Below are 25,215 nucleotides of genomic sequence, written 5' to 3' on the forward strand. Positions count from 1 at the left end.
TAAACCTTCATAAAGAAACTCCTGAGCTTCTACTTTTTTTCTGTCTTGAAATACGCAGATGTGTCTGGCTGGACATCTGCATGTATGATAGGTTTCATATGAAGTAGTTGTTATGTGGCCGCAGAATTCATTTCTCTTGCAAGTTGTTAACTAAAAATATACATATGTATATATGAAATCTGGAATTTTACAAAAATTGGAAGTAATTTCATGTAAGAAGTTTGGTTTTGAAAACAGGAAATTTGTTAGTAAAATTTTTACGTGTAACACAGTAGGGTTCGTTAATTTGAATCAAGTGATTTAAAAAAAAAAATCATTGATTTGAACCAAGTGCATTTCTTACAAAATCAGATTGAAATCAGTAGTTTTTATTTTTATAAATGAGTATTGCATTTTTATAGTGTGTTGATCTAAATTTAACCATACTGCATTATAAAATCTTCACTTCAATTGGCGAAACTACATAGATCCTTTTTCAAGTGTGTGTGAAAAATTTTCAGGCTCTTGCAAAATTGCTTTTACTCTAAAACTAGTTCAAAAAAAAAAAAAAAAAATTGCAGTTTTTTTATACACCAGGACTAGTATAGTTAAGAAAAGTAATTGTTCAACATATTATTTTACACTAACAACTGACATGATGATGGAAACCTTATCTGTAAGCAAAGCATAAAACAAAATCACATCTTATCTAAACATTATTACATATTTATAAATCTTAAAAGTTGATTATTTCGAGAAGTTATTCTATTTTTAAGAGTAAGCTTAATGGATTCATTTGTTCAGATTGCTTTATCCTCAAGGTTTCTTGCCTTCGTCCCTATGGAACAATTGAATCCATTTCAGAAATTTTCTTGACTCAAAGCTGATAAACATAGAAAACTGCGAAATTTTAAGAATTTTTCTTCTAAAAAGTATGAAAATTACGATTCGGAAATAGTGGTATTATTGTTTCCTAGAATTACAATTGAAGGATTGGTGGTTGTGTCTGGAGGCGGGGAGGGGGGGGGGGGTAAATTTAATTTGAATCATGCATTTGTATGTTTTAATACAAATGCATGGTCGACTTATACCTATTATTAAAATACAGCTACTGCCATAAAATGAAAATAGCTAAAAAGTTGCTTTTTCATCTATTGCATGAAATATGTTTATAAATGTAAAGTAATTAATATCTAATCCGCAAATTTGTGAAGATTTTTAAAAAATCAAAATAATCTGATTTAAATTAAAAAAAAAAGAATCGTGAATTTTAAAAAAGAAATTAAAAAAATTTTAACTTTGGTACGTAGATAAGTTTTAAAGCAATGAAGTTTTAAAATATAGAATGGAGTTAGTGTCTTAATAATTTGTACAGCTAGGCAGTTCCATCGTAAGATGATTTGAGATAGGAAAATGTCTCTACAGTTTTAAAATAGCATTAAAAATTGATCTAAAATGTGGTTGTGCATTGCATGTGATGACAGAAACAAAATAAATATTGTTATTTTATTTTATTTACTAGTGATACCGGCACGGCTTTGCCCGTAATAGGAAAATCAAAAGGTCTTTTGGTTCGCCTGTATATTTACAAATAATGTATGGTGAATTTTCTCGGCAGTTGGCTTGTACCCATCTTATGGTTCCACGTTATGATAATTTCGTATCTCGCCGATTGGCTTGTGCCCATGTTACGGTTCCATGTTATGATAATTTCGTAATTTACTCGTCCATCTTATGATATTTTTTTTCTTAAAATTGGAATAGAAAAAGAACCACATCGAATTTTTGAAAAATCGCTTCGAGGTGCACACCCCCATGCTACATACTAACTCTGTGCCAAATTTCATGAAAATCGGCCGAACGGTTTAGGCGCTATGCGCGTCACAGACATCCAGACATCCTCCGGACAGAGAGGCTTTCAGCTTTATTATTAGTAAAGATTATAAATTTAAAACAATATCAAAAACATAGTATTTTATAAAGATGGAAAAGTAAAATAAGATATTGTCGCCTCAGAGCAACACTAAGACATCTAATCCCAGTAATAACATTAAGATATCCTACTGTTGCTCTGAGGCGATGATATAATAATGTTAAATTGCACAAAACTTAAATTACTGCATACACATGTTTTGGGTTTACAAGGAACCCCCTTTTCAATACAAAATAAGTGTTATGTTTTATTTTGCAAGAAATTTATGTCAGTTTGTAACAGCAAACTTTTTAAATTATTTGTTACTTAAATATTCTACTTAACATAACCATATTTATCAAGTTTCTCTCATCACATGAAATGCATAATCACATTTCAGGTAAATATGTAATGCAATTTCCAAGCTTCAAAGGGATAATTATTTTCTTTGCTGCAAATGCAAGTCTGTTACGATAGAATTGCTTAGCTGTTTTTGCAAGTATTATAGCATTATTGGAATGAATTTTTAAAATATATATATTTCAAATGTTGTGTGTTTAAACTTAATTTGTCTAAGGAAGATTTAAACTTTTTTTTTTAAAGAATCAGGAAATCAATGTTTTCTTTAGAGAAACTAAATTTGTTTGTTTTTTATATTCCTGGCTGAGTCGATATTTCTTTAAAATGTCTACAGCTAACTAACTTAGCAGCATTGCTCAGGCAACAAAGAGTCTAATCACACCTGTAGTGTTCAAAGAATTAAAAGGATCTGTTTGTATGAAGTATTCTGTAGCATAATGTGATAATAGATGGAAATTTTTTTTTTTCTTTTTGACTATTTCGCAACTTGTTGCAAAATGATTATCTTCAATAGATATATAGAAAACTCTGTATCCAAAAATAAATCAGGATCTGTTGCATGAAAAATGAATATGAATGAATTTGGTGCTGCACCAACAATTGAGCATTGGCTAAATGCAAGAGGCACATTAATTGTTATGCCAACTAAATGTATTTTTTAAAACTAAATGTATTTTTTAAAAGATTGTCGCTAACATACTCATAGCTTCATATAGGTAAGTATACTGCTGTTCTAAGCACACATGTCATGTCTGACAATTTTACCAGAATTGAGTTTTTTTTTCACCGGGTTGTTCTTTGTACATCTTATCTGAGTACAGTGTTTTATAGTCATTTGTTGTGATAATGCATATCACATTTTTTTATCCGTTTTTTCCCCCATTTTTCTGTCATTTTAATCGTTTTTCCCCCATTTCATTGTTTTTTATTTATTTTCTTGTGCATTCCACGTTTTCCCTGCGTTCCCCTTTAAATTTCGCGCACTTTGTGATATCAAATATGTGATTTATTCATTTTTCCCATCGTCTAGCTTTTTGTCATTTTTTCAGTCATGATCCGATTTTTTTCATCTTTTTGTCCGCCATTAAAATGTAATAGCATCCTTTCCCTTCGCTGTTTGGGCGCCAAACGCACTCCCGCGTACCCGGATCTGATCGCTCATTCACCGGTTAATTTTTTCCACCCCACTTCACTCCGCTTGCAGCTTCCAGTCTGATCGGTCGTGTTTTTGGCGGCTCCTGTTTTTCTCCAACTATGGCGAGGCGGAAGCATCAGTGCGCGGGCGTCCTTGGACGGCTGTGGCTCTCCGTCATATGTTTAAGACCTCAAAATGAGGTGAAGTTTTTTATTTTATAACATCCAAATTATTTAACCAAGAACGTTAAACTTCGTGGCAAATGATGATGATAGCATAGGAAGTGTTTCACCTGTGCGTACGATGGCTTCTGATGGAGGCACGCTGAATGTGCCTGAATTGAGCCCTTCATTAACGACCATATTTTGATGCACAACATAGCGGTGAGTGATCTGGAGCTGCATTTACCCAAATCAAATTTTAAGTATATGAGGATTTCAACGCCTCCACCATGAGATTACCAACCGATGCGCCTTTTTTTTCGGCGTGACTTGGTCTGCAACTGACATCGTTGATATCTGCGTCATCCCTGAATACACCCCACCATCTTGACCGTATCTTCGAATCGAACTGTCCGTCCTGCGCCCATTTTAACTTGAATGTTTTACAACCCATCCGAATGAACTCCCCGTTTTCCAATCTTTAACGAATTTCGCAAGCTCCAGCTCCACGTTTTTTTTTTTTTTTGAACTCTTAAGTATGTCTTCCGCGCATTTGTGTTTTTTTATTAAGTGAATAATATTTTTTTTCCTGGTGATCACCATACAAAAGTCCTGTCGTCTTGTCTGCTTTGAAGTTTAGCATGAAATAAAGAGTGTACGGTAATCACTGTGTCATTCCTATCGGCCACATACATTCAACACGGGGTAAGTCTTTTTTTAAATTTTTGTTCTTTGGCATTCAAGGCAGTCGTTGATCTGAGGTTATGTGCAGCTGCGATGCTTCCACTTTCACGGCCTAAAATTGTTATCTTTTTGGGTTTTTGAATAATTCTTCAAAATTAAACGTGACGCATCGTGACATTCTCTTTAAAAATCAGATGAAGTGGTACCTGAATCCAATGTAAGGAGGCATAAAACTTTAAGGAGCAATATCTCATTTAGAGCACAGCTGCAGATATGACTTTTGTGCTTAGCATGTCAGTATAATTTTAGTTAGTTATTGATGTGTGGTGTTATTTTGGTACATAATGAAAATATAGTGTTTCAAAAATTTTAGGAGTGATTGACACTTTTTTGATGGTGGGTAGATGTTCTCAATGGGCTTCTCATGGGCATGTCAGAATTCTCTGATTTGTTGGTGTCTGAATTATTGAGTGCCATTTATTGGATGACTTATTGTTTCAACGGTTTTAAGCATTTTCATGTTAAAAAAGATAGTAAAATACAGTTTTTTTTTTTTTTTCAAATTTTATGAAAGCAAAAAATAATATATGTATTTACAATATATATGTCCTTAGAGCAACAGTAAGATATCTTAGTGTTATTTCGGGGATAAGATATCTTACTGTTGCTCTGAGGTGACGGTATTGTACTTACAGCCATACATGTGAAGTATTGTCCTGTAGCATTCTGTTTCAGCTTATTGAAGAAATATCCTGGTCCACAAAAGCAGTGGATACAAATTGTTCCATTTGATCTAATTTCAGCTGCAATTTCTTTTGATCCTTGACAACGATTTAACTCTCCAACTTGACTGCAAAACTTCAAAAATGCGCAATTATTGCTTTTTTTTCTCCTAATTTAGCATTTTTAGATTGCATGCAAATTATATACAGTAGAACATCAATTTCATGATGCTCATCAAGCTGGACAAACACATCTCAAATAATAGGGCATCACTATATTGGGAGCATGAAAACTATTATTCAAATGAATTTAAATTTAATTATGTATAGTGTACCTAGATACAGCGGCATTAAACTGGTCGGGATGGAATGCCACGCTAGAGGCCTCATGAGCCACTAGGCGTTAAGAGAAACAAGTACCTAGATACAATCTGAAACTTAAAGAGTAATTTATTTAGTAAAGGATCAGCTGCATTATTTTAGTGAAAGACAATCCAACTGACATATTTTGATGTAATTTTAAACTGTATGAATTTAATTAAAGTTTGTTTCAAAGTAAGTAAAGAGGAAGACTTGAATTTCTGTAAAAGCACAACTATCCTTCTAGTGTGGAGTACACTGAATTCTGAATTGCAAATTAGTCAGTCATGGGGAATTCAAGTTCATTTTTTTAATGATGTACAGTAGGGTGGGCCGAAAAAACTTTTTTTGGAAATCTGTTTTTGGATAGTGCGGAAAAGTTGCTATATGGGCCCGTTATTACCCATAAAAAATTTCGCTAAATTTGTTTAATATTTAGCCGACGCTATTTGACCTTGAAAAACTGAAAAAAAGGGCAAAAATGCACTTTTTTCAAAAAAAAAAAAAAAAGAAAAGGGGGGGGGGGAGGTTAAAAATAAAAGTTTGAAGCTAGTTTCAGCAAACATTCGAAGTATCTGTCAGTGAATTAGTTGAAATCCTCAAAGACTTTTATACATTTCGTAGAATATTTAGCTACGCTCCTTTAAGACTGACACATGGGAAAAATGAAAAAAAAAAAAAATTTAAGTAGTTTCAAAATAAGTAAATACTGCAATGTTACGCAATACGTTACTTAGAAAAAAACAGTGAAAATTCAATCAATTTTATGCGACATTTGTACGCCAATTTTAAAAAATGCACACACTCAAATAAAAAATAGTTACATAAGATGCTAAGTTTTAATCTTCGGTTCCAATTGTTTCTCCTGGATAATAAACGGCGCTCAACTGCTTCTGTTATTCCTAAGATTATGTTATAACTATTTTATATATGTTTGGCAAATAGAGCCCTTGAGTATTAAAAAAATGCGAATCCTCTAAAGTCTTTTAAACGGGAGCCGGACATTTCGAATGTCATTGCATTATTATCTTTGTTTTGGTATACAACACGACTGTTATGTAGAAACGCGCGAAAAAGAAAGTAACGCGAGCAAGCACAAGTAGTCTTCTATTTGGACCTGAAAGAGATTTGTCTCCTCCCGATGCTTTATTTCTTCCAACATATGAGGACATTGTCAGATGTTATCAAATCACTAAGATGCAAGTAAAGGGAGAAGGAAGTAAGCAACCATCTTCAGCAAGTGTGGCCGCTGTAGTTGTAAAAAACGTTATTGATATTTAGGGGCGTGCTTCCCTTCCCCTTGTTTCGATAAGAAGAGTGATTGCCATGATTTTATCTTATTTTTCTAAATATAATAGCACAATAAAAAATGCTAAAAATATAAAGACGCAACTTTTACAATCAAAGCTAGGCAAATTTAAAGCAGAGGCTACGACTTTGATTGACGTTTGTGCCTGCAAATGCGCAGATTTATATTCGTGTAATTGCAGAAAAAAAGCAAAAGTCCCTGATAGAGAAAAACAATTTCTAATTGATCAAAGGACAGTAAGAAAAATGGCTATTGGAAAAGTGGATAATGTAACAAGTAATGCATATTTCGCTCATCCTGAACAGCTACTGTTGACAATGTTGTTTGACTCAAGAAAATGCATTCGGGAATTAGCTGTCAGGTGCATTCTGAACTCCAGAAATAAGAAGACGAAGAGCTCGGATGGTTACGATTTTTTAAGCGTCCTAAACTCAATTTTGAAGCCATTGATTATGTTGATTTAGTTCATTGGGCAAACTGTGTTGCAACAGAGCCACCTCTTACAATGTATCTTAAAGGCCAACAATTGAAAGAAATGCGCAAAGAACAGCCTACAGCTGTTTCGAGAAATTTCCCTGTCACACGGAAGCTGTGAAACGTTGTGTGAAACTAATAACCGAAGCTGCAATATATAAGTTCGTGGTGAAACTGCACAAGATGGATACATTCGTGCCAAACTTCAAGCTAGGAAAGAACTTCCATCATTTGATAACAAGGGACAATATTATTCCAAAAAATAATATTCATTATGCATGAAGTATTATAAATCAAATTTGAAGATTTCTTTTTCAAAATTTTACTATCTTTATATGTAATTCTAGAAAATGTATATGATATTATTGCGTGATAATAATTACTATGATTAATAGTGCTATTTAATTAATTAGTCTATGATTTAATTTTGAAAAATAATTTTCACAATGGTTTTTAAAAAAATTCAATATTTTTTCATTTTTCTCCAATTTTTTGATTTGTCCGAAAGGAGCGGTTAAATGCTCATTAAAATCAATGAAACATTTTGTGGGCTCGAACTGGCTCATTATATAACATTTTCGGTGCATTCCAGCAAAATATTTGGAATTTAGTTTTTTAAAAAAAATTTCGACAAAAATTCATTTTTCTCACTTTTTTTGGTTTTTTAGTGTCAAATAGCGCCGGCTAGATATTTTTTAATATCCAAGAAATTTTTTGTGAGTGCTAACTAGCTCATCACGCAACTTTTGCGCGGTATCCAAAAATTGATTTCGAAAAAAAAAAAATTTCGGCTTATTTCGGCCCACCCTAATGTACAGTGAAACTTCGATAACTCGAAGTTACAGGGAACGCGAAAAAAATTCGAGTTATCGAAAATTCGACTAATCGAAAACAAAACCAAAACTATAGAAGAAAAAGAAAATGATACCACTAAAACTCAAAAACTTTATAACATGCTCAAAAAAGTGATAAAATAATGTACCAGTGATACTATATACATACATGACATAATTAACATATAATTGTAAAAATTAAATAATTTATGTAGGTTGAAAAACAAATTTAAATTTGTATGCATAATGAACAACTTTTTAACTTACCAAAAAAGACATAGGCATCATTTTTTAAAAAAATCTGTAATCAAACATTGCTTTTGCGCGGATATTTGTTCTTTCATTAAATAATCTTCGGATACTTTTAATGCGTCAAAGAGAGAGTCTGGAACATTCGGACGCGATTCTACAAAAACGCGCAATATATCTGCTGCTCGTTTTGCATCTTGAATCGAAGGTAATTTTATCACTGGCTCAAATACTTCTACCTCTTCATCACCAGAATCTTTTTCGCTTTTTTCCGTTATGCTTGATAAAATTTCTTCATCTGTCGGGTATTCAGTCACTAAAACTCCGTCATCAACTGACACAAAATCCATAAAATCTCTGTCGGTAGGAATGTTCATTTTATTTTGTAAAACGCTCCACTCACTTTGAAAATTTATATCGTCCATATTTTCGTCTTCTTCGTATTCATTATCTAGCTCCAAACAAGATGTATCTTTTACAAAACCAGCCTTTTTAAAACAGTTAACAATTGTCTATTGTGTAACATCACTCCATGCTTTTCGCAGTTCTCGGAGACTGTCGAGCAGAGTAATGCAAGGAACCGAATTCTCTTCCAGACACTAGAATTTTTAATACAACACATTTTCTGTAGTGAACCTTTAAATTTTTTATGATGCCCTGATCCATAGGCTGCATGATAGAAGTTGTGTTCGGAGGAAGAAATTCCAATTTAATTGCAGTTAAGTTATTTGCCGCTGCCTTGGGATGTGCAGGGCAATTATCAATAAACATTACAATTTTTCTTCCAGCTGAGATAAATTTATTATCTATTTTTTAAGCCAAGAATTGAACACCTCTGAAGACATCCAGGCTTTACTATTGCTTGTGTAATCGACTGGCAAAGACTTGACGCTGTTAAAGCATCTCAGCTTCTTAGCCTTACCGATAACAAGCAAAGGCAGCTTCTCCGTGCCTGACATATTGCTTGCTACCATAACAGTTATGCGTTCTTTGCTCCGTTTTCCACCCGAACATGTGTCACCTTTTATAGTAAAAGTTTTGTCAGGGAGACATTTGAAAAAAAGTCCCGTCTCATCTGCATTAAAAATATAATTTTCATTGTACTCCATTAGAATAGTTTTTAATACTTTTTCTTTCCATTCTTCGCAAATTTTTTCATCCACTACTGCGCTTTCGCCACAAATGGTTCGGTACACAATGTTGTGTTGAGTTTTAAATTTGTCTAGCCAACCTGCGCTAGCTTCAAAATTTGAAATGCCGATATTTTTTGCGAAAGTTTCTGCTTTTTCACGTATGATTGGTCCAGATAACGGAACATTTTTCTCTCTCGCTACTAGCATCCACTTTACTAAGGCCTCTTCAAGCTCTGGATACCTTCCATCCTTAAGGCGTTTTCTTTTTGCATTAAATTTTTCGTCAGCAACCGCTTGGAGGTTGACATTTCGGTTTTTTAAAATTGTTGAAAGCGTACTTGGAGGCACACCAAACTTCAATGCAATGTCCTTCTTTTTTGCTATGCCTAAATCGACTTCTTTGATCAGCTCAACTTTTTCTTGCAAATTTAAAATTTTAAGTTTTCTCTTAGCCATTTTTTTAAGGTCTAAACTTTGAGGGATAAGCGAGACAGCCCCTCAATCACACGCTTTCTTTAACACATAAAGAAAAACAGCAAGTTTAGAACGACCTTACAGCTTTGTAGAACAAAACGCTAATTCGAGAAAGAATCCCTTCTGTCGAGACAACAGTCCCCGCCCGACCTTTTTTCCCCAAAAGTGGATATTTCAGTCCTAAATATACCGCCCCCCCCCCTTTCTCTATTTTTTTCTGTCCCGGGCTCCGCAAAGTCAGAGCTTTGGTTTCCCCCTGTGCGGGTTTTTCTTTTTAAGAAAAAAAATTGAAGCAAACAATACCTTTAGGAAAAAAAGATAAAACATTTACAAGGTTACCTACAATATATCGAATTCCTATTTATTAGATTTACTTGGTCTAGACGCCTTTTGATGCAATGCAGTGGCGCCAGCTTTTTTCTTTTTGTTCATACTAGAAGAAAAAAAAACGATTTCGACTTATAGAATTACATTAGCATGGAAAATTTGACAAGGTCAGGGGGAAAAATTCGGCTCATCGAATATTTCGACTCAACGAAATTCGGTTTATCGAAAATAATTAACATGCATTCTTCGTTCAGTTGGACGGGAATTAATAACCACTTCGGCTTGTCGAAGTTTTCGACTCATCGAAGTTCGACTTATCGAAGTTTCACTGTAATAAGGCTGCAAAAAATTGAAAAGCAAAATTTTTATGTTATCAAGTCAGAATATACAGGGTGCTATGGTTTAACCTGCAAGACCTCTATTTTCTCTATTGTTAGTCCTAGATGCATACTTCCAATTGCAAAAATGTCCAAAATCAGATGCTGGGTTAAGATATTGAAAGTTTGAATCAAAAATAAAAATTAGTCAAAAAACACAAAATTTAACTTTTTGTATGGGCCCCTTTTGTATAGGTTCCCTAAATATAACTTGTCCCCAAAGTTATATTTAGGGAAATAGTCTCCATTGAAAAATAATTCCAACAGAAAAAGTTTGACAATAGTATGACCAATATTCACCGAAATATGAAATGCTTTTGTGACTTACACTTGCCGTCAGTAACACCTTTCGGTGGAAAATATACAGGCTTACAGGGGTTTAAAATTATGTGCATACTGCATACAGTGGTTTTTAAAATTCTTTGGGGTTTTGTAGTGTGATTTTGAGTATCATGGCATAACATTTGCATTTTTGAATAGAAATGAAAAATATAAATACTTTGTTTTTTTACATCGATAACCTGTCATTCTTCTAAAAGGGCAAAAAGTTCCAATCTCATCTTCTCTATGGTCCCTTAAAACTTGGAACTTGAATATCTCCTTGAATTTTGGTCCCACAAATGTCAAGTTTTATGAGTTAGTGATATTTTTTAATGAGAGATTATTTCCCTAAATATGAGTAGGGGACATAGGGCCCGTATAAAAAGTTAAATTTTGTATTTTTCGGCTCATTTTAATTTTTACTTCAAACTTCAATATCTCAACTCTGCGTCTGATTTTGAACATTTTTGCAACTGGAAGTATGCTTCTAGGAGTACAGTTGCAGAAACAGGTCTTGTAGGTAAAAGCACAAAACCCTGTGTAACAGGAATGAAACTGTTTTACAACTACTACACAGATTCTGGATTTTTAAATGAACAACTACCTGAATTCCATGTTGTCTCATACTGGACACCTTCAAAAAATCATTCTGATTCATTCCGTGAACAATGAACGGTGTTTTCTTTTGAGCAGAACTGAGAACAATTTCTCATTCAATCGGGAGTATAGGTATACTGGCAATGGGCCCTGACATATTTTTCTACTATAGATCAGAGGGAAGCATAGTATGCCCACTTGTGGGAATATGTGGACAATTTCCTTAAATGTACCGAGAGCTAGCAAGCAAAGCCACACTGATACTAAAGACCAATTTTTGTTTTGTCCTCTGCAATTGTCTGAAATGGCAATCAACTTCGTAGCTTTGACGTTCGAAAACGTCTCCAACAGTCAGTTTCCTATTTCATCAGCTCCTCTTCCTGCTGTTGATTCGTCCCACATGTAAAAATATTCTTGTGAAGGATGCAGGCGATGGACGCTGAAGTTGCAACAAAATATCTTCTTTTTGTAAAACGTCAGTCCGGTTGAAAATTTATCTTCTTTGTTTTATTTGTATGGATTATTATGATAACTTAACAGCCATACTCTATAAGTGCATGTAAAAAAGGTATCTGAATACACATAATATTGTTTACATCCAGCCGAACGCTTAAGGCATAGGCGCGTAGAAAATGGTACCTGAATACAAATAACATTGTTTACATGCTGCATAGAAATATTAAAATACTTAAAATAATAATCATTCCTACCTTAACTTTAGATCCATCATCACTAGGGATGTATTCTGAGTATTTATCGAAGTCATCAGAATCACTTTCACTATACTTAGACGAAATTTCTTACCTATTATTGCCACCAGAAGTGCCGGTCACATGTTCACTATCCGCCATTTTTACCTCTAACCACTATTTACATGAACGCAATGCTACAAAGCAGAAATCAGCTATTACTTTGTGTTGCCATTTATGAGGGAAACATCAAAACTGTATAAGATTTCCGTTTTTATGACCACATACCATTGTTTTCACCAAATAACTCGATTTTTACAATTTTGTCAGATACCACTATTTACGCCCAAACCCTTCAATTGTAAAATCAAAATCAACACCGAGAAATGCTTTAAAATAAGATGCTAATGCAAGCATGCAACTCTGGAATATATTCTTGAAAATATGGTTACAAATCTTCATTAGCTAAAAGTTAAGCTTTTTGTCTTCTCCAACTTTGCAGTTTGCATTCTGCAGACTTTCTCAAAAATCTAAGACTCACGTCGCAGTGTCATGCTATTTCTGCTGGACCTTTAATACTACAGCAGAAATACATTGTTAATGGGTTTTTTCTCGACTAGTTTTATGGAATTTTTCTTTTTTTGAAAAGTAATAGAGGAATTTTCCCCTTTAGTTTCATAGTATAAAGGGTAAGCAGAGAAATTTTTTAGACACTTAATGCATCTGTTCTTTTCAATTCAACATTTATGTATCACTTTCAGGGTATTAGGAACTTGGTCAGTTGTACCTCTGATACTATTCAATTAGACGAATTTTTCTGATCATTTTAAAAAACATGTTTTGTATTCAAAATAAATTTAACTTAGATTTCAAATTGATGAAAATTTAACATTAATACTCAAACCAATTTATAAATAAATAAACTCATAAAATCCTTGAACATTCAATTTTCTCTCTCTCTTTCTCTCTTCCTTAGCAGCAGAGCAGTTAATAAAGTGTTTTTAAACAGTTTTTTCAAATATGTAAGTTAAGTTTTATCTACAATTAAAGGAAGTACTTTCAGAAACTTTTCGGCACAGTCTCCAGCGATGTTTCATGGTCATTAATAATGTCATTAAGAAACATTTTAATATATTTTTTAATTTCACTCATTTCTAAACCAGGCATTTTTCATTTACAATCTAAATATTCAGAACTTCAACTTTGAAGGATTCCCTTGTATGAATTTTTTCGTTTTGATAACTTTTGAGCATTTTATTATTATTTTATTATTATTGTTGTTTTTTAACAGGCTTCCTTCCTAATAGAGATTAAATTGATAAACTTACTTTTAGCTGTGCTCTTGCATTAATTGCAACCGTTCTCTTGTTAGGGAAATGTGTCCATTCAGCAGGGCACTCTGTGAGATCAGGACATTTGCATAGTCTGTGGACAATAGGCGACAACCAGAATCGTTGTCGCACCACATTGCAGGCTTCCCTCGGGCCAACGCACAATCGAAGATTCCTTTCAGATGTTGCCTATTTGAAAAGAAAGATTTAGATTTTTTAGTGAATCAAAGCATGCAGCTCATTTTTTTTTTTCCGCATAGAATGAAAGAATCTATATAATAGCAAATTCACTGGTTGAGTAAAGCTCCTTACGTCACCAACAATAAACGTGGCATGATAATTTGATTATATTTTTTGGCAATGTTTGACATACGGGGAAAGGCTTTATTTTGACAAGGCTGAACCGGGTCCAGTAACCTAAATGGCAAAACTGTAATTTGACATGAATGAAGAAACGAAAGAATGATCAAAACAATGAATGCTATCTATCTACTGGAGTTTAGGATTAATCCACTGGAGTGAGGGTTGAAATTTCAACTATCAAAATTACAAGGCTCATAGTCCTCATATATCTCCTATATTTTCACAATTTGTCAGATATTCTCCTATATTTTCTCACTAGTTCCTATATATATATATATATATATATATATATATATATTAAATATTAATTTTATATTTACTTGGCTTTTTAGTTTTGCTGCGTTGCGCATCTATGGGCTCTTGGTGTGGTCTTTTCAATATTTTTCACTTTTATTATTATTTTATATATATATATATATATATATATATATATATATATATATATATTTATATATTTCGGATTTTAAATGCTACCCAATAATGCAAAAACCTTTGATCCATTTCTTTCTTCTTTCTCCCCTGCACTGTGCACTCTTACATCTTTAATGTTGGCATATGTACTAAACTTATGTTTGATTATTTTTTGAAATATACAAAATATAGATGATTTTACTTGTTACTTTTAACTTGTTTTCAATTTTTTTTTCATTTAATGAGTTTACTTAGTAATTTTAATAGTATAACATGTTAACTTTAAGTGAACTGCTGTAGAAATTTTAAAAGCTTTTAATTTTGTCACATGTAATCTTACATGTAGTTCAAATGACTGGCTGTAGCTCAAATGATTATTTTTGAAAATGCCGTGTAGATTTTGGTATACTAGTTTCAACTTTGAGTACGTCAATTGTTTCAAAACTTGTAGCTCACCGATGAATGTTACTATCTCAATGAAAAAAGTGTCATTTTATAGGATTTTGTCTGCTTCGTTCAAATATGTTCTTATTTTGTGTGTAGATTTTCCCAAGAATTTCAAAAATGGATCTTAATCTCAGATTTTTTTTTTCTCATTATTTTCCATCTACTCGGTTATGGTTACAAATTGGACAGGATAATGAATAGTTCTGTGCTCCACTTGGGCTCTTCTAACGCCCTCTTTCTTTTGTCAGATTAGGTCAAATTCACTCTTTATAGATGTGTGAACATATGTATACGCACATTAACTAACATAATAATACACACATTATGGGTAATGCCATTACAGTGAGTGCCGAGTTATTGAATGAGCCACTTTAATGAAACAATTCCTCAAAAATGAAACAAAATCCAGTTTTAACTCTAAGAAATTGATGAATATTTGAATCAAACATGCCGCTTAAATGAATCAAGCATATGAGACTGACCATTTCCCACAAACGTGGTGCATTAGTGCAGTCTTTTATTTTTTCTTTGCCTTCGTTTAGTAAAATTACGTTTTTTTTCCCGTAAATAGTGAAATGAGGAGGTGGCAGAGTGTTGCACACTTGTTGTAACAATTTACCAAGTTTTCTCATAAGTCCAACAAAACCAGTGACTCGAGAGAGACATGAAGTCGATGGGACTTTTAATCGATAGTGTTAGTACTAAAGCAATAAGGTACCAAAACCGGGGACTATGGGTAGATTTATGACATTGAAAAAAGAATGTCCAAAATGATTATTACCTAGTTTTACCAATCAATAAGAGATGCTTTTTTCAAAGCACGTAAGTTTAAATCTGAATTTTGTTATTGCTTTTTCATACTGTTTTGTGATAAAATTCTTTAAATAATCAGAGAATGGATATTTTAAGTGTACGGTATATTTCTATTGATATCTCATTTGACCAAATATTTATTAAAGTTCTCTTAAATTGTATGTTGAATTGCACTTTAAAGAAAAAGAAAAACACGCTCACACAATTTTGCTGAATTGAATCAAAATTGTCATAAACTAACATGATTCATATAAGTGCCCGTGGGTATGAAAATTCATTTGCTCTTACACAGGGGCGCCGACTTGGAAAAATTATTGGGGGGGGCCAGATGTCACCGGGGTCTAGGGAATATGTTAAAGCACGGAGCTCCCCCCCCCCCCCCCCGAAAAAAAATCAGATTTTTGTGCCTTGAAAATGATAACTTACATATTTTCTGGTGTGTATAATTTATACAAACAAACATATGTGACAGGGCGTTTTCAAAGTAAAACAATCTAAAAATTGGTACACAAATTTTCTGCTTCAATTAGATCATGTCACTTGCCTTAAGTGAGGGATAATTTTACAGTTCCATTTTGTGGGGAGCCGTGCAGTGCCATAGCTAGGCTACGGCACTATACAAGGTAAATCGACACTCTGAGAAAATCGACAAGACGACACATTTTTTGGCTTTAAAAAAAAAGAAAAAATGGTATTTTTGTGAAAAGCTAATTTAATTTACAGTAATAATTATAGTTTTAGTCTATTAGCAGTGAATATATAGCTCTGAAAAGATTGAAATGATATTTAAATAAATCTGAACTATCATTAAAAGAATAAAGCATAAAAGACTGAGGTCGCACTTTGATTACTAAAAGTGAAATAAGTAATTTAAGCTTGCTTTGTATAAGGCCCAGAGTTCATTAAATAAAAATAATGTCTCAAAATTAATGCTTTAATGGAGTTAAAAAAGTTAATAAACAGATTACTTCTTTAACTGTAATAATTGAAGAAAACTATCACGCCTTCCATTAAATGTACAAATCAAACCCTGATATATTTTTTCCAGATCAGCAACACTTAGATGAGAGCGCCGCCAGCGAGACTTCATCCAAAGGTTTGCGCACTGGGACAAATTCGATGAGTGCTCTCAGCACCGTAACACTATCCTTATTCACACCACTCGTTTTCAATTAACCTGCTTACTACAGCAATAGTTATTTGTTTTAATTCATTACTGAATGTATTTTACAATGTAACTATCTTCAAACAAGGAAGGTAAAAAATACCAACATAATTTTGTGATTTTAGAAACCATAATATGACAAATAATGTTCGTAAATTATTGAGGGGGCTCTGCCCCCCAAAACAAACTATTGAGGGGGCTCGGGCCCCCTCAAGCCCCATGGAGTCGGCGCCACTGCTCTTACATCTGTGACTCTTCATATTGCTATGACTTCATGCATGATATAGAAGTTTATTGATAATGGCGCTCTGTTTTTTGTACCATGATCCAAACATATCCTATATTTTTTCGAAATTCCTATATATTTTTTTACCAAACTCCTATATTTTTCCTTTTTAACTCCAATATATTTTTTTCCATTTGCTATGAGCCCTGAAAATATCACCAAACAGGCAATTGCTTCGTTCAAATGTAGGAGCAATTTTTACCCGTCGTACCTTGACAGGCGATTTTCTAGTCTGAAGAAGAATATCCAGAACTTAAGCAAAAGTTTATTCATGTTCAGTCATTTTTACTTGCTTGTGTATGATGTTTATTTTTATAATCTTGTATGCATTTGATGTTTGGTAAAACCTCTTTACTGTTAAATATAGCTTTTTTCATCTGCAAATGATAGAAATTTGATTTAGTATTTTTCGTCCACTCGGAATTTTAAAAAAAAAATCATTTGTATAAGTAAGTTTTTTTTTTAGCAAGATTCAAATGAATAAAAAGAAATTTAGAAATTTCTTTCCCCAAAAAAAGTGAAAAATACCCCTAAAATGCCCCCTCCCCCCCTCACATGGACACCCCTGCTTAACTTGCTTACACCTTTGTTAAAAATGCTGTCACCAATCTCTGCATAAGTGTATTATGGCTGTTGCTTTTCATTGCTTTAACCCAGTGGTTACCAACCTTTTTCCCCTTGCGAACCCCTTCCAAACTCCAAAAGAATTTGGCGAACCCGTAGGGTACTAGGCAATAAGTAACGAAAAAAAAGCGTGCACACACAAACAATAAAATTTGATCTTTTTCTTTTCAGTTTGATGCTGCTCCATAGTGAACAACGAGAATGAAAACATAATGCAAAATATAGAATTACAAATATGTATTGCTACGAAATAAAATGATTGCTAAAAAATGAATGCAAAACAAATTCACCAAAAAATAAACAGTGATTATTCTGCGTTGTGCTTCTATGAACTTTGAAAAAAATTTTAAAATGGAATTTTTTGAACAAAGAGACTCAAAGTTTCGCTGAATTTTTTCTGACACAAGGTTATATTTATCTCTATCACTAAATCAGAAGTCAATTAAAGAATTACCTTTAAAGTACCTTTCAGGGAGATGCCTCAGAATAATTAAATGAACTTTTTTCTTCCAGTAAAATGAGAAAGATCTCTAGGTTTAAGTCTTTTTGAAAAGGATTATGAGCCTAGCTAGATAAGGATATATTGCGCATATTACTCGTTTGATTGCTGAAGAAAATTTTTTGTAATTATGCTATAAGTGCAGAGTAAAATGCGTGTATGGAAAAATAATAGAAGCTTCTATTTTTCAATAACGCATTTACACTAATTTTTACACAAAAAGATGATTTTTAACAAAACATATTTTTAAGCTCACTTACTACAAGAGAAAGTTTTTATACAAATTTTATAAATTTGTTATTTACATATACCACAAATTAAGTTGCATGGTTAAAATCCGTTGATTTTTCTTTTTACTACGTAAACCTCACACTGCCAGACTTTCCCCCTCGAAAATTTACTGAAGTAATTAATTTTCCATAATTCCTGTGGTATTTTTGTTCATGTATGCTCCATGGAATGTTTTAATCAAGTTAAATCAACTTTTCCGATCAAAAGCTTCTGAGGAAACGAATGCTTTCTCATTCTTTCATCTGAGGATATTGTACCTATTCATAAGCAGAGCTTTTTCAGGATGGCTTCTGGACTATCATTCTCAGTGAAAGCGCTAAAAACTGGTGCTTTGCAATAAAGACTAAATACTTCAAAAGTAAAATGTGCCAGCAAGTGTACAAATATTTTCATGCTATGAGTATCGAATGTACGAGAGACAAATGAATACAAAAAGGAGCAAAATTTGCTTGAAACTGCTTGAACATGAGACTTCATCAGAAACAGGCATGTTAAAACTCCGCCCTTACAATATTTTTTTTGGCGAACCACCAGGGGTTTGTGAACCACTGGTTGGGAACTGCTGCTCTAACCTCTAACTGATTTGAGAGAAATCGAACTTAGGCTTTTTTAAAATCAAACTTTACATGTAATACGATGTTGCTTCCTGTGTGACAAAGTTTTCACAGAAAAAGGGGTAAAAAATAACAATCACCTCATGAATGCGAAAAAATTCGTGTAAAAATGTAATTTTATTCAGTGTAAGACAATTTCATTTGGGGGGGAGAAGGTTGACGCCCCCTAGCCCCTCCCCTGGATCCGCTAGTGGCACAAAATATCGGCAAACAATTTGTTCAAAGGAAATGTAACATTAAAATATCTTTCAACCTTTGTTACATAGGCAAGATTCTCGTTTTTTGTTTAAATCAGTTTACAAAATGGTATGCTAATGCTCAATTGTTCTGAAAAATGTATCAATGCTTTAGAAAAAGTCCGATAATAGCGAATTTGTCTTGTCGACAAAAGCGTTTTAGTGGTTGCTTTGGCTCAAAATAGTTTTAAAAATACGTTCTGTTTGGTGCAATAAGAAGCTAAAGGTAAGATAAAGCTCCAAAGGTCTTTGAGCCGTTAAGTACCCCCCATATCTTTGGTGCTGAATACTTGGATTTTTTTGTTCATGGATACTAAATAAGATGCATGCCTGCCAACTCTACTGATATTTGCAGTAGGTTTCTTGGATTTCTCCCAATGTCCCGATTTTTATTAAAAATCTACTGGATTTTATAAATCTTTGGGGATTTAGTTGGTTATCTAGGGAATTTTGTGGAGGAAAAAAAAAACCTGTAAAATTGTGTTTGTAAAGATTGACCAGACACATGTACTACTCCATGGTTTGAAAGCATCCTGCTAAAATTCAAACTTGAGTACATAAAAATCTAATTAAGTTTAAAAGAGTCAAAGTCAATCAAATTTAAAGTCAATGCTGATTAAGTTTGATCAAATATAAGTTTTAACTGTATATTGAGCATTAGTTTAACTTTTTTTTCTTCTGTTTCATGTTTCATTTAATTATTTTATGCGTATTTGAAGTGAAGAACATCAATATGTTTGTACTTAAAGGTCTAGTAAAAAAATCGATTGAATTTTTTAGTTGGAAGGTTGGCAGGTATGATGTTTAAATATTATAAGGCATTCCATTTATACTGGCTTTCTTCTCAAAATAAATATGCAAAATAAAAAATTCTGTGATTAGAAATTTCGCGATCAATTAAACGTATGCCCGGCTCATAGAGAAGAGCGCGCTAAAGAACTTTTATTGGGTGGGATTTTAGAAAAAGTTGCTGGAGTCATGCAATGCCGCTTCTTAGCGCGAACCCTGATATATAATCATTTAATAGGAAAAGTAATACCGTAAACTCTCGACTATCGGCGGTCGGTTTATCCGCGGGTCTTTTCACTATTTTTTTAACGGCCAATAAATGTTTTTATAACTTATGATTGTGTTATTGTTTGTTTTTAGCTTTTTCATATGGGGCTCATTTTTTACATTCAATGTTAATAAATGGAATATAGCAATGCGTTTAGCTATAACTTAAATGTATGTGTGAGTGTTATTCATATTTTTTAGCTAGTATACAATAGTATTTTTTTTTACCAACTATTCGGATTATCCACGATCTTCGCTTATCCGCAGTTACCGTGCCACCCTATTCCGCGGATAATCGGGAGTTTACTGTACTTGAAATTTACTGTTTTTTACCCACAACGGCTTAGCGTTTTTTCTGAAGAACTAATATGGTCAAGCAAAGTAATGAGACCAAACATAGGGGGATCGTACGGAGGGGGGGGGATTCTGCTCCCTCATTTTCAAAAGTAAAGTGACCTTGCCCCCTCACTTTTCAATGTTAAAAATTAATGATTGATTGAAAATTGACTTTTTATACGTAGGGGCGTGCACAGAAATTTTGATGCCCGTCACAAATGACTTTTACTGGGCCCCCTCCATATTGGCCTCCCCTACGTCTCTGCATAAATTTCACCCTTTATTTAAAAAATTATGGACCCCCATTTGGCTTGGGCTCGGGCCAACAGGTTTCCCTTCTACCCTTCTGTGTACGCCCCTGTTTATACGGTTGCTTGATTTATTTTAGATGGAAAAATTCCACAAATAAAGGAACTTTTCTCGTCTTATTTCATAAGAGTGGAACTTTAAAATGAAAGGGGAAAGGCTATGGTTGCCATCCGTCCCGGTTTTCGATGCCATATTCGGTATTTTTTGAAGTTTTTAAATCAGTAATATTAAAAAACAGCTTCCGTGACCACGCCCTCTTTCCCCTTCACTTCTTTTGACTCCCCCCCCCCCCACCCACACTTTTTTTTGTGCACCAGCCACATATGGGACCAAAGTTAGACCATCCACTATCCGTTTAAAAAAGAATTATCAAAATCGGTTCCCTAGTTGAAACGTTTTGAGCTGACAAAAAAAAGAAAAACTGCGTGCGGTGTAAATTAATGACTGCTTCCTCTTTGAAGTCGGTTTAAAAAAAAACGCAATCTCTTTAAAAGATTTTTATTAGTAGACTACAAATTACTGCTTTAAAAAAAGAAGGGGGGGGGGGGCAGTTCGTTGTTACGAGTACGTATTTTTTTCTTTTTTTTAATCCGCGAAGTATAATTCTTTTTTTTTTTAATTGATGTTTGAAATGAAATAAATTTATGTTTCTGTACTTCATTATTTTTAAACCTCAAGTGTCGCATTAAAATTTTGTTAACAGCCAATAACTTGAAGAATTGAAATCATATTTAGAGCAAACCCAACCTGCCAGCTCTGTAATGCTGTGATAGGGATCTTCTGCATAGCCTTCACAGTGTTACCAGGTTGGTTTGCTCCAATTGAAGATGTTTTTTTTTTTTAGGAGCAATCAACGTTTAGCGAATGAAGCATTGTTTGCGGGGGGGGGGATGCTGTGTGATTCGTGTGCGGTTCTAAATGCGTGATTACTATTAAGATTGACTATAAGGTGCCAGACTACTTGATTTCTGCCTCTTCATTTTCTTAAATAAATCCTTAGAAAAGAAAATTCGGAACTTGAATTCGCCCCCCCCCCCCTCCCACTGTCAAAATACGAATGTTTCGCGCAAGTGTTGCTTGTGAAGAAATAAATTTGCTTCTAAAGAAACAGTTCATTTTTGTGATTTTTTAAAATTAATCCGCGAAGTAACTCGGATCTTTTTTTTTTTTTGTTAAGGTAGACAAAATATTTTGATTTCTCTTTTTGAAATTCATAAAAACGTTAATTGATCCTCTTTCGATCCACGAGTGTTGTGTTTAATTTCAGTAAACAGCCAATCACTGCTGACATTTTAAAGGGTTTTATTTTTGAACAACAACAACAGTTTTGTGAGTGGAGCGTTGCCTGGGAGGAATGAGATGGAAAATGATCTGCGATTCCTTTGCGATACTCAATACTTGATTGCTATTAAAACTGGCTTTTAGGCCCTAGCATTTTTTTTGCTTCAGAAATTAACATTATGTGCTGTAAGTTCATTGGATAAGGAAAAATTTTTTCAAAGTTTATTGCCCCCCCCCCCACCCCTTCCTGTTTTATCGAATACGATTATTTTGCGCAAATGTTGCTTGTCAAAAAAAAGTTTTATGTATTTCAAAATTGGGGTCTTTTTATAGAGTAAAATACCTATTTATGTATAATGCTGTATTATCTATTTTTTCCTAAGATGATAACATTTTTTTAGACTGCCTCTGTATTCGTGTCATGAACATTTAACTCTCGTGCAGATTTATTTATTGTTGAGCGATGCCTTCTGCCAAGTTATATTGGGATGAGTTTCAATTATGATGCTTAAAATTAAAAACTAAAAAATCCCCAAGATCTCTGTTATGGGGCTTATTGATTTTGCGATCACATTGAGTAATTTAAAATGTAAAACAAAAAAGAACGCCCCTCCCCCCCCCCCCCTGGTTTTGTTTGCACAAGAGTTTACTTGATTGCCGTGCACTTAGTTTTTTCTGTTTCACAGCATTTCTAATATGAGATGGGTAACACATTCTGACGATTCGGCAAAAATTTGGAGTTTCATTCGGCAAATTGAGAATTTCTGCCATCCCAATAATTTTCGTTCTGGGTGCTCTGTTCATATTGTTCCATCATTTGAAAAATTTAAATAGAAAAGTAAACTTACCCCGTTTTCGTACACCACATATGGCTCCTCCGATGCGGCGAGGACCGCACAAAGCCCCAAAAGCAACAAACCCGCCTGCGCATTACTCATCTTTCTTCTCAACTGATGACAACACCCGCTTTTCTTTGTTTTAGGCGATGGAAGCCACCAAGTCGATGGTACGCAGCCACCTTTGGGACAAGCTGAAGGCTCAAATCGAGAAGGAATGGCGAATGCTTCCCCCGCTCTGGCTTAGCGCCGAATGTCAGAATAACATGAAGAAAATGTTAAAGACAGGATGGCTCGATGACTGAATATTCGCACGATTATCTTTCCTCCTCTTTTTTGAAATATGTATTTTGAATAATAAAATATTTAGTTTTCGTAAGTATAAAGGCTTGTTGCGTTCTTTGAGAACTTCCCGGAATAGGGGTTTTGCAGTGTTTTTACTGGTTTGATGGTTTGAATAATTTTTGAAGGAACAAAAAATTCTGTTTCGTATGAAAATGGGAAAAAAAAAATGATTTTCACTCGTTTCTGGGTAATTCAAAGCACAATTTCTGCACTCAAAATTGCGTTAGGAAGCTTTTAAAGAATATATATATATAATATATTAATTTGAATTTTTTGCATCTTGAATTCAAATTATGTTTTTCGCAATTACGAACGTGTGTGTGTATGAATGTGCATATGTGTTTGTGTAGGCGCATGTGTGTCTGTGCGTGCGTGTGTGTATGTATGCATGTGTGCGTGTTGTGTAAGCAGTGCTCTGTGTATGTAGGAATATGTGTCTGTGCGCAGGCATGAGTGTGTGTATGTGTGTAGGATATGGACGCAACCTGGAGACGGTTTTCGCAAGATTAGCAGCATCGTGAGGCCGGTCGACGCGACGGTGGTGCTGGCAGAGGGTGCTGGTGGGAAAATAAAATGATAGGAATTCAAAACAGTCAAGTGAGAACAATAAGCAATTGTGATTGCTCAAAAAAAAGAAAAATGAAGTGAAATAGTAAAAATACAAATTAACGATTTTACCTCTGCCTCAAGTGTATAATAGTAGTACTTAGAATAATAAATAAAACAAAAAAGGAAGCAAATTACCCTTCCAAAATATAAATAAAATAACGCAGTATAAGAGCGACAATTCTCAAAAACCTCTTTGAAAAAAAAAGAGAGATGAAAAAAAAAAAATTTATGAATTTCATTGGTCCCCAATGCATTCCACAACCCGCTATTCAGCAAAGACAATCGAATGAGAGACAAAAGAGAAAACTCAATAAGCATTCTTGATTGCTCAAAAAAAAAAGTACGAAAACTACCTTGGTTCATTCAGCTATGCCATATGCCATTGGACTCCACAGTATATTTCTGGGTGTTTCAAGAAACAAAAATCGAGAAAAAAACACAGGTTGACTGTTGAAATGACTATACAATGCAATTGCAGATAAGTGCGGATCAAGGGGGGAGGAGTCATGACTCCATCTCCTAAGCGACCAAATATAGCCTTAAATTGCATTTTTGGAGACTCAATAATAATCTACGCTTGTTAAAAGCAATACTACTTTAAAACATTGTTAAAGCACTCCCCGCATCTCTATGTGAAACGCATGGGATGTTATTTTCAACTGTAAAGAAAAGTGATGATTTTATTAGTATCTCGTATCATCTGAAATGACGATAATGAACAGTACAAGAACTAGTACAATTCTCCCCAAAAATATATAGTCTCTTTGACTGTAGTGCAAACAATTACTTTGATATAGAAAAGTTTTAAATTCAAAAATGAAGGGATCCAAAATATAGAAAAGTCACAGCGGACAACGCTGATCAATCAAAGGTACCCCCCCTCCCCTAAATATCGCAAAGACCCTCAACCCCTCCCCCCCCCCCGCCCTAAAAATTTCAATTGCGTAGTCTGCGCCTTGACTCCTCCTTGGTGGGCACCCCTGGATCAGTGAAATCCCAAAACGTTTCTAAGCTTTTTGATTGCTATTTGGGCACATTCCTTTAAAAGGCTGCTTCTCAACTCATTGACTGCAGTAAGTTTTGTGCTTGACATATGCCCTGCAAAAAAAATGCCGGTATGGGAGTTGATCGTCATATGCAAATTATGCGTAGTGCCACTTGCAATCCTTGATTCTTTGGCCATTATTATCTTCATTAAGAGTGTATAAATCTAGGAATAAAACTTTTCCCTTGGGCACGTTCAAAATGCGACAGACGCTCCGTCTCG

General features: G+C 34.0%; 1 protein-coding gene and 1 long non-coding RNA gene across 2 annotated transcripts in view; one reads left to right on the plus strand and one right to left on the minus strand.

Annotated features, from left to right (window-relative positions):
• LOC129229441 (uncharacterized) lies at positions 1–23,087 on the minus strand. Its single transcript, XR_008581101.1, has 3 exons — positions 23,007–23,087; positions 13,425–13,616; positions 1–150 (listed from the first exon to the last, which is right to left on the minus strand). It is a non-coding gene; the product is annotated as an uncharacterized LOC129229441 (long non-coding RNA).
• Positions 1–23,376, plus strand: part of LOC129229440 (uncharacterized) — a 51,690-nt gene extending 28,314 nt beyond the window's left edge. The window contains exon 7 of the mRNA XM_054863750.1: positions 23,141–23,376. Within this exon, the coding sequence (XP_054719725.1) occupies positions 23,141–23,299 (159 nt within the window). The 3' untranslated portion in view covers positions 23,300–23,376. The remainder of the gene's footprint in view (positions 1–23,140) is intronic.
• Positions 23,377–25,215: the final 1,839 nt, after the last annotated feature.

This window comes from Uloborus diversus, chromosome 9 (genome assembly GCF_026930045.1).
Source record: "Uloborus diversus isolate 005 chromosome 9, Udiv.v.3.1, whole genome shotgun sequence".
NCBI classification, from domain to species: domain Eukaryota; kingdom Metazoa; phylum Arthropoda; class Arachnida; order Araneae; family Uloboridae; genus Uloborus; species Uloborus diversus.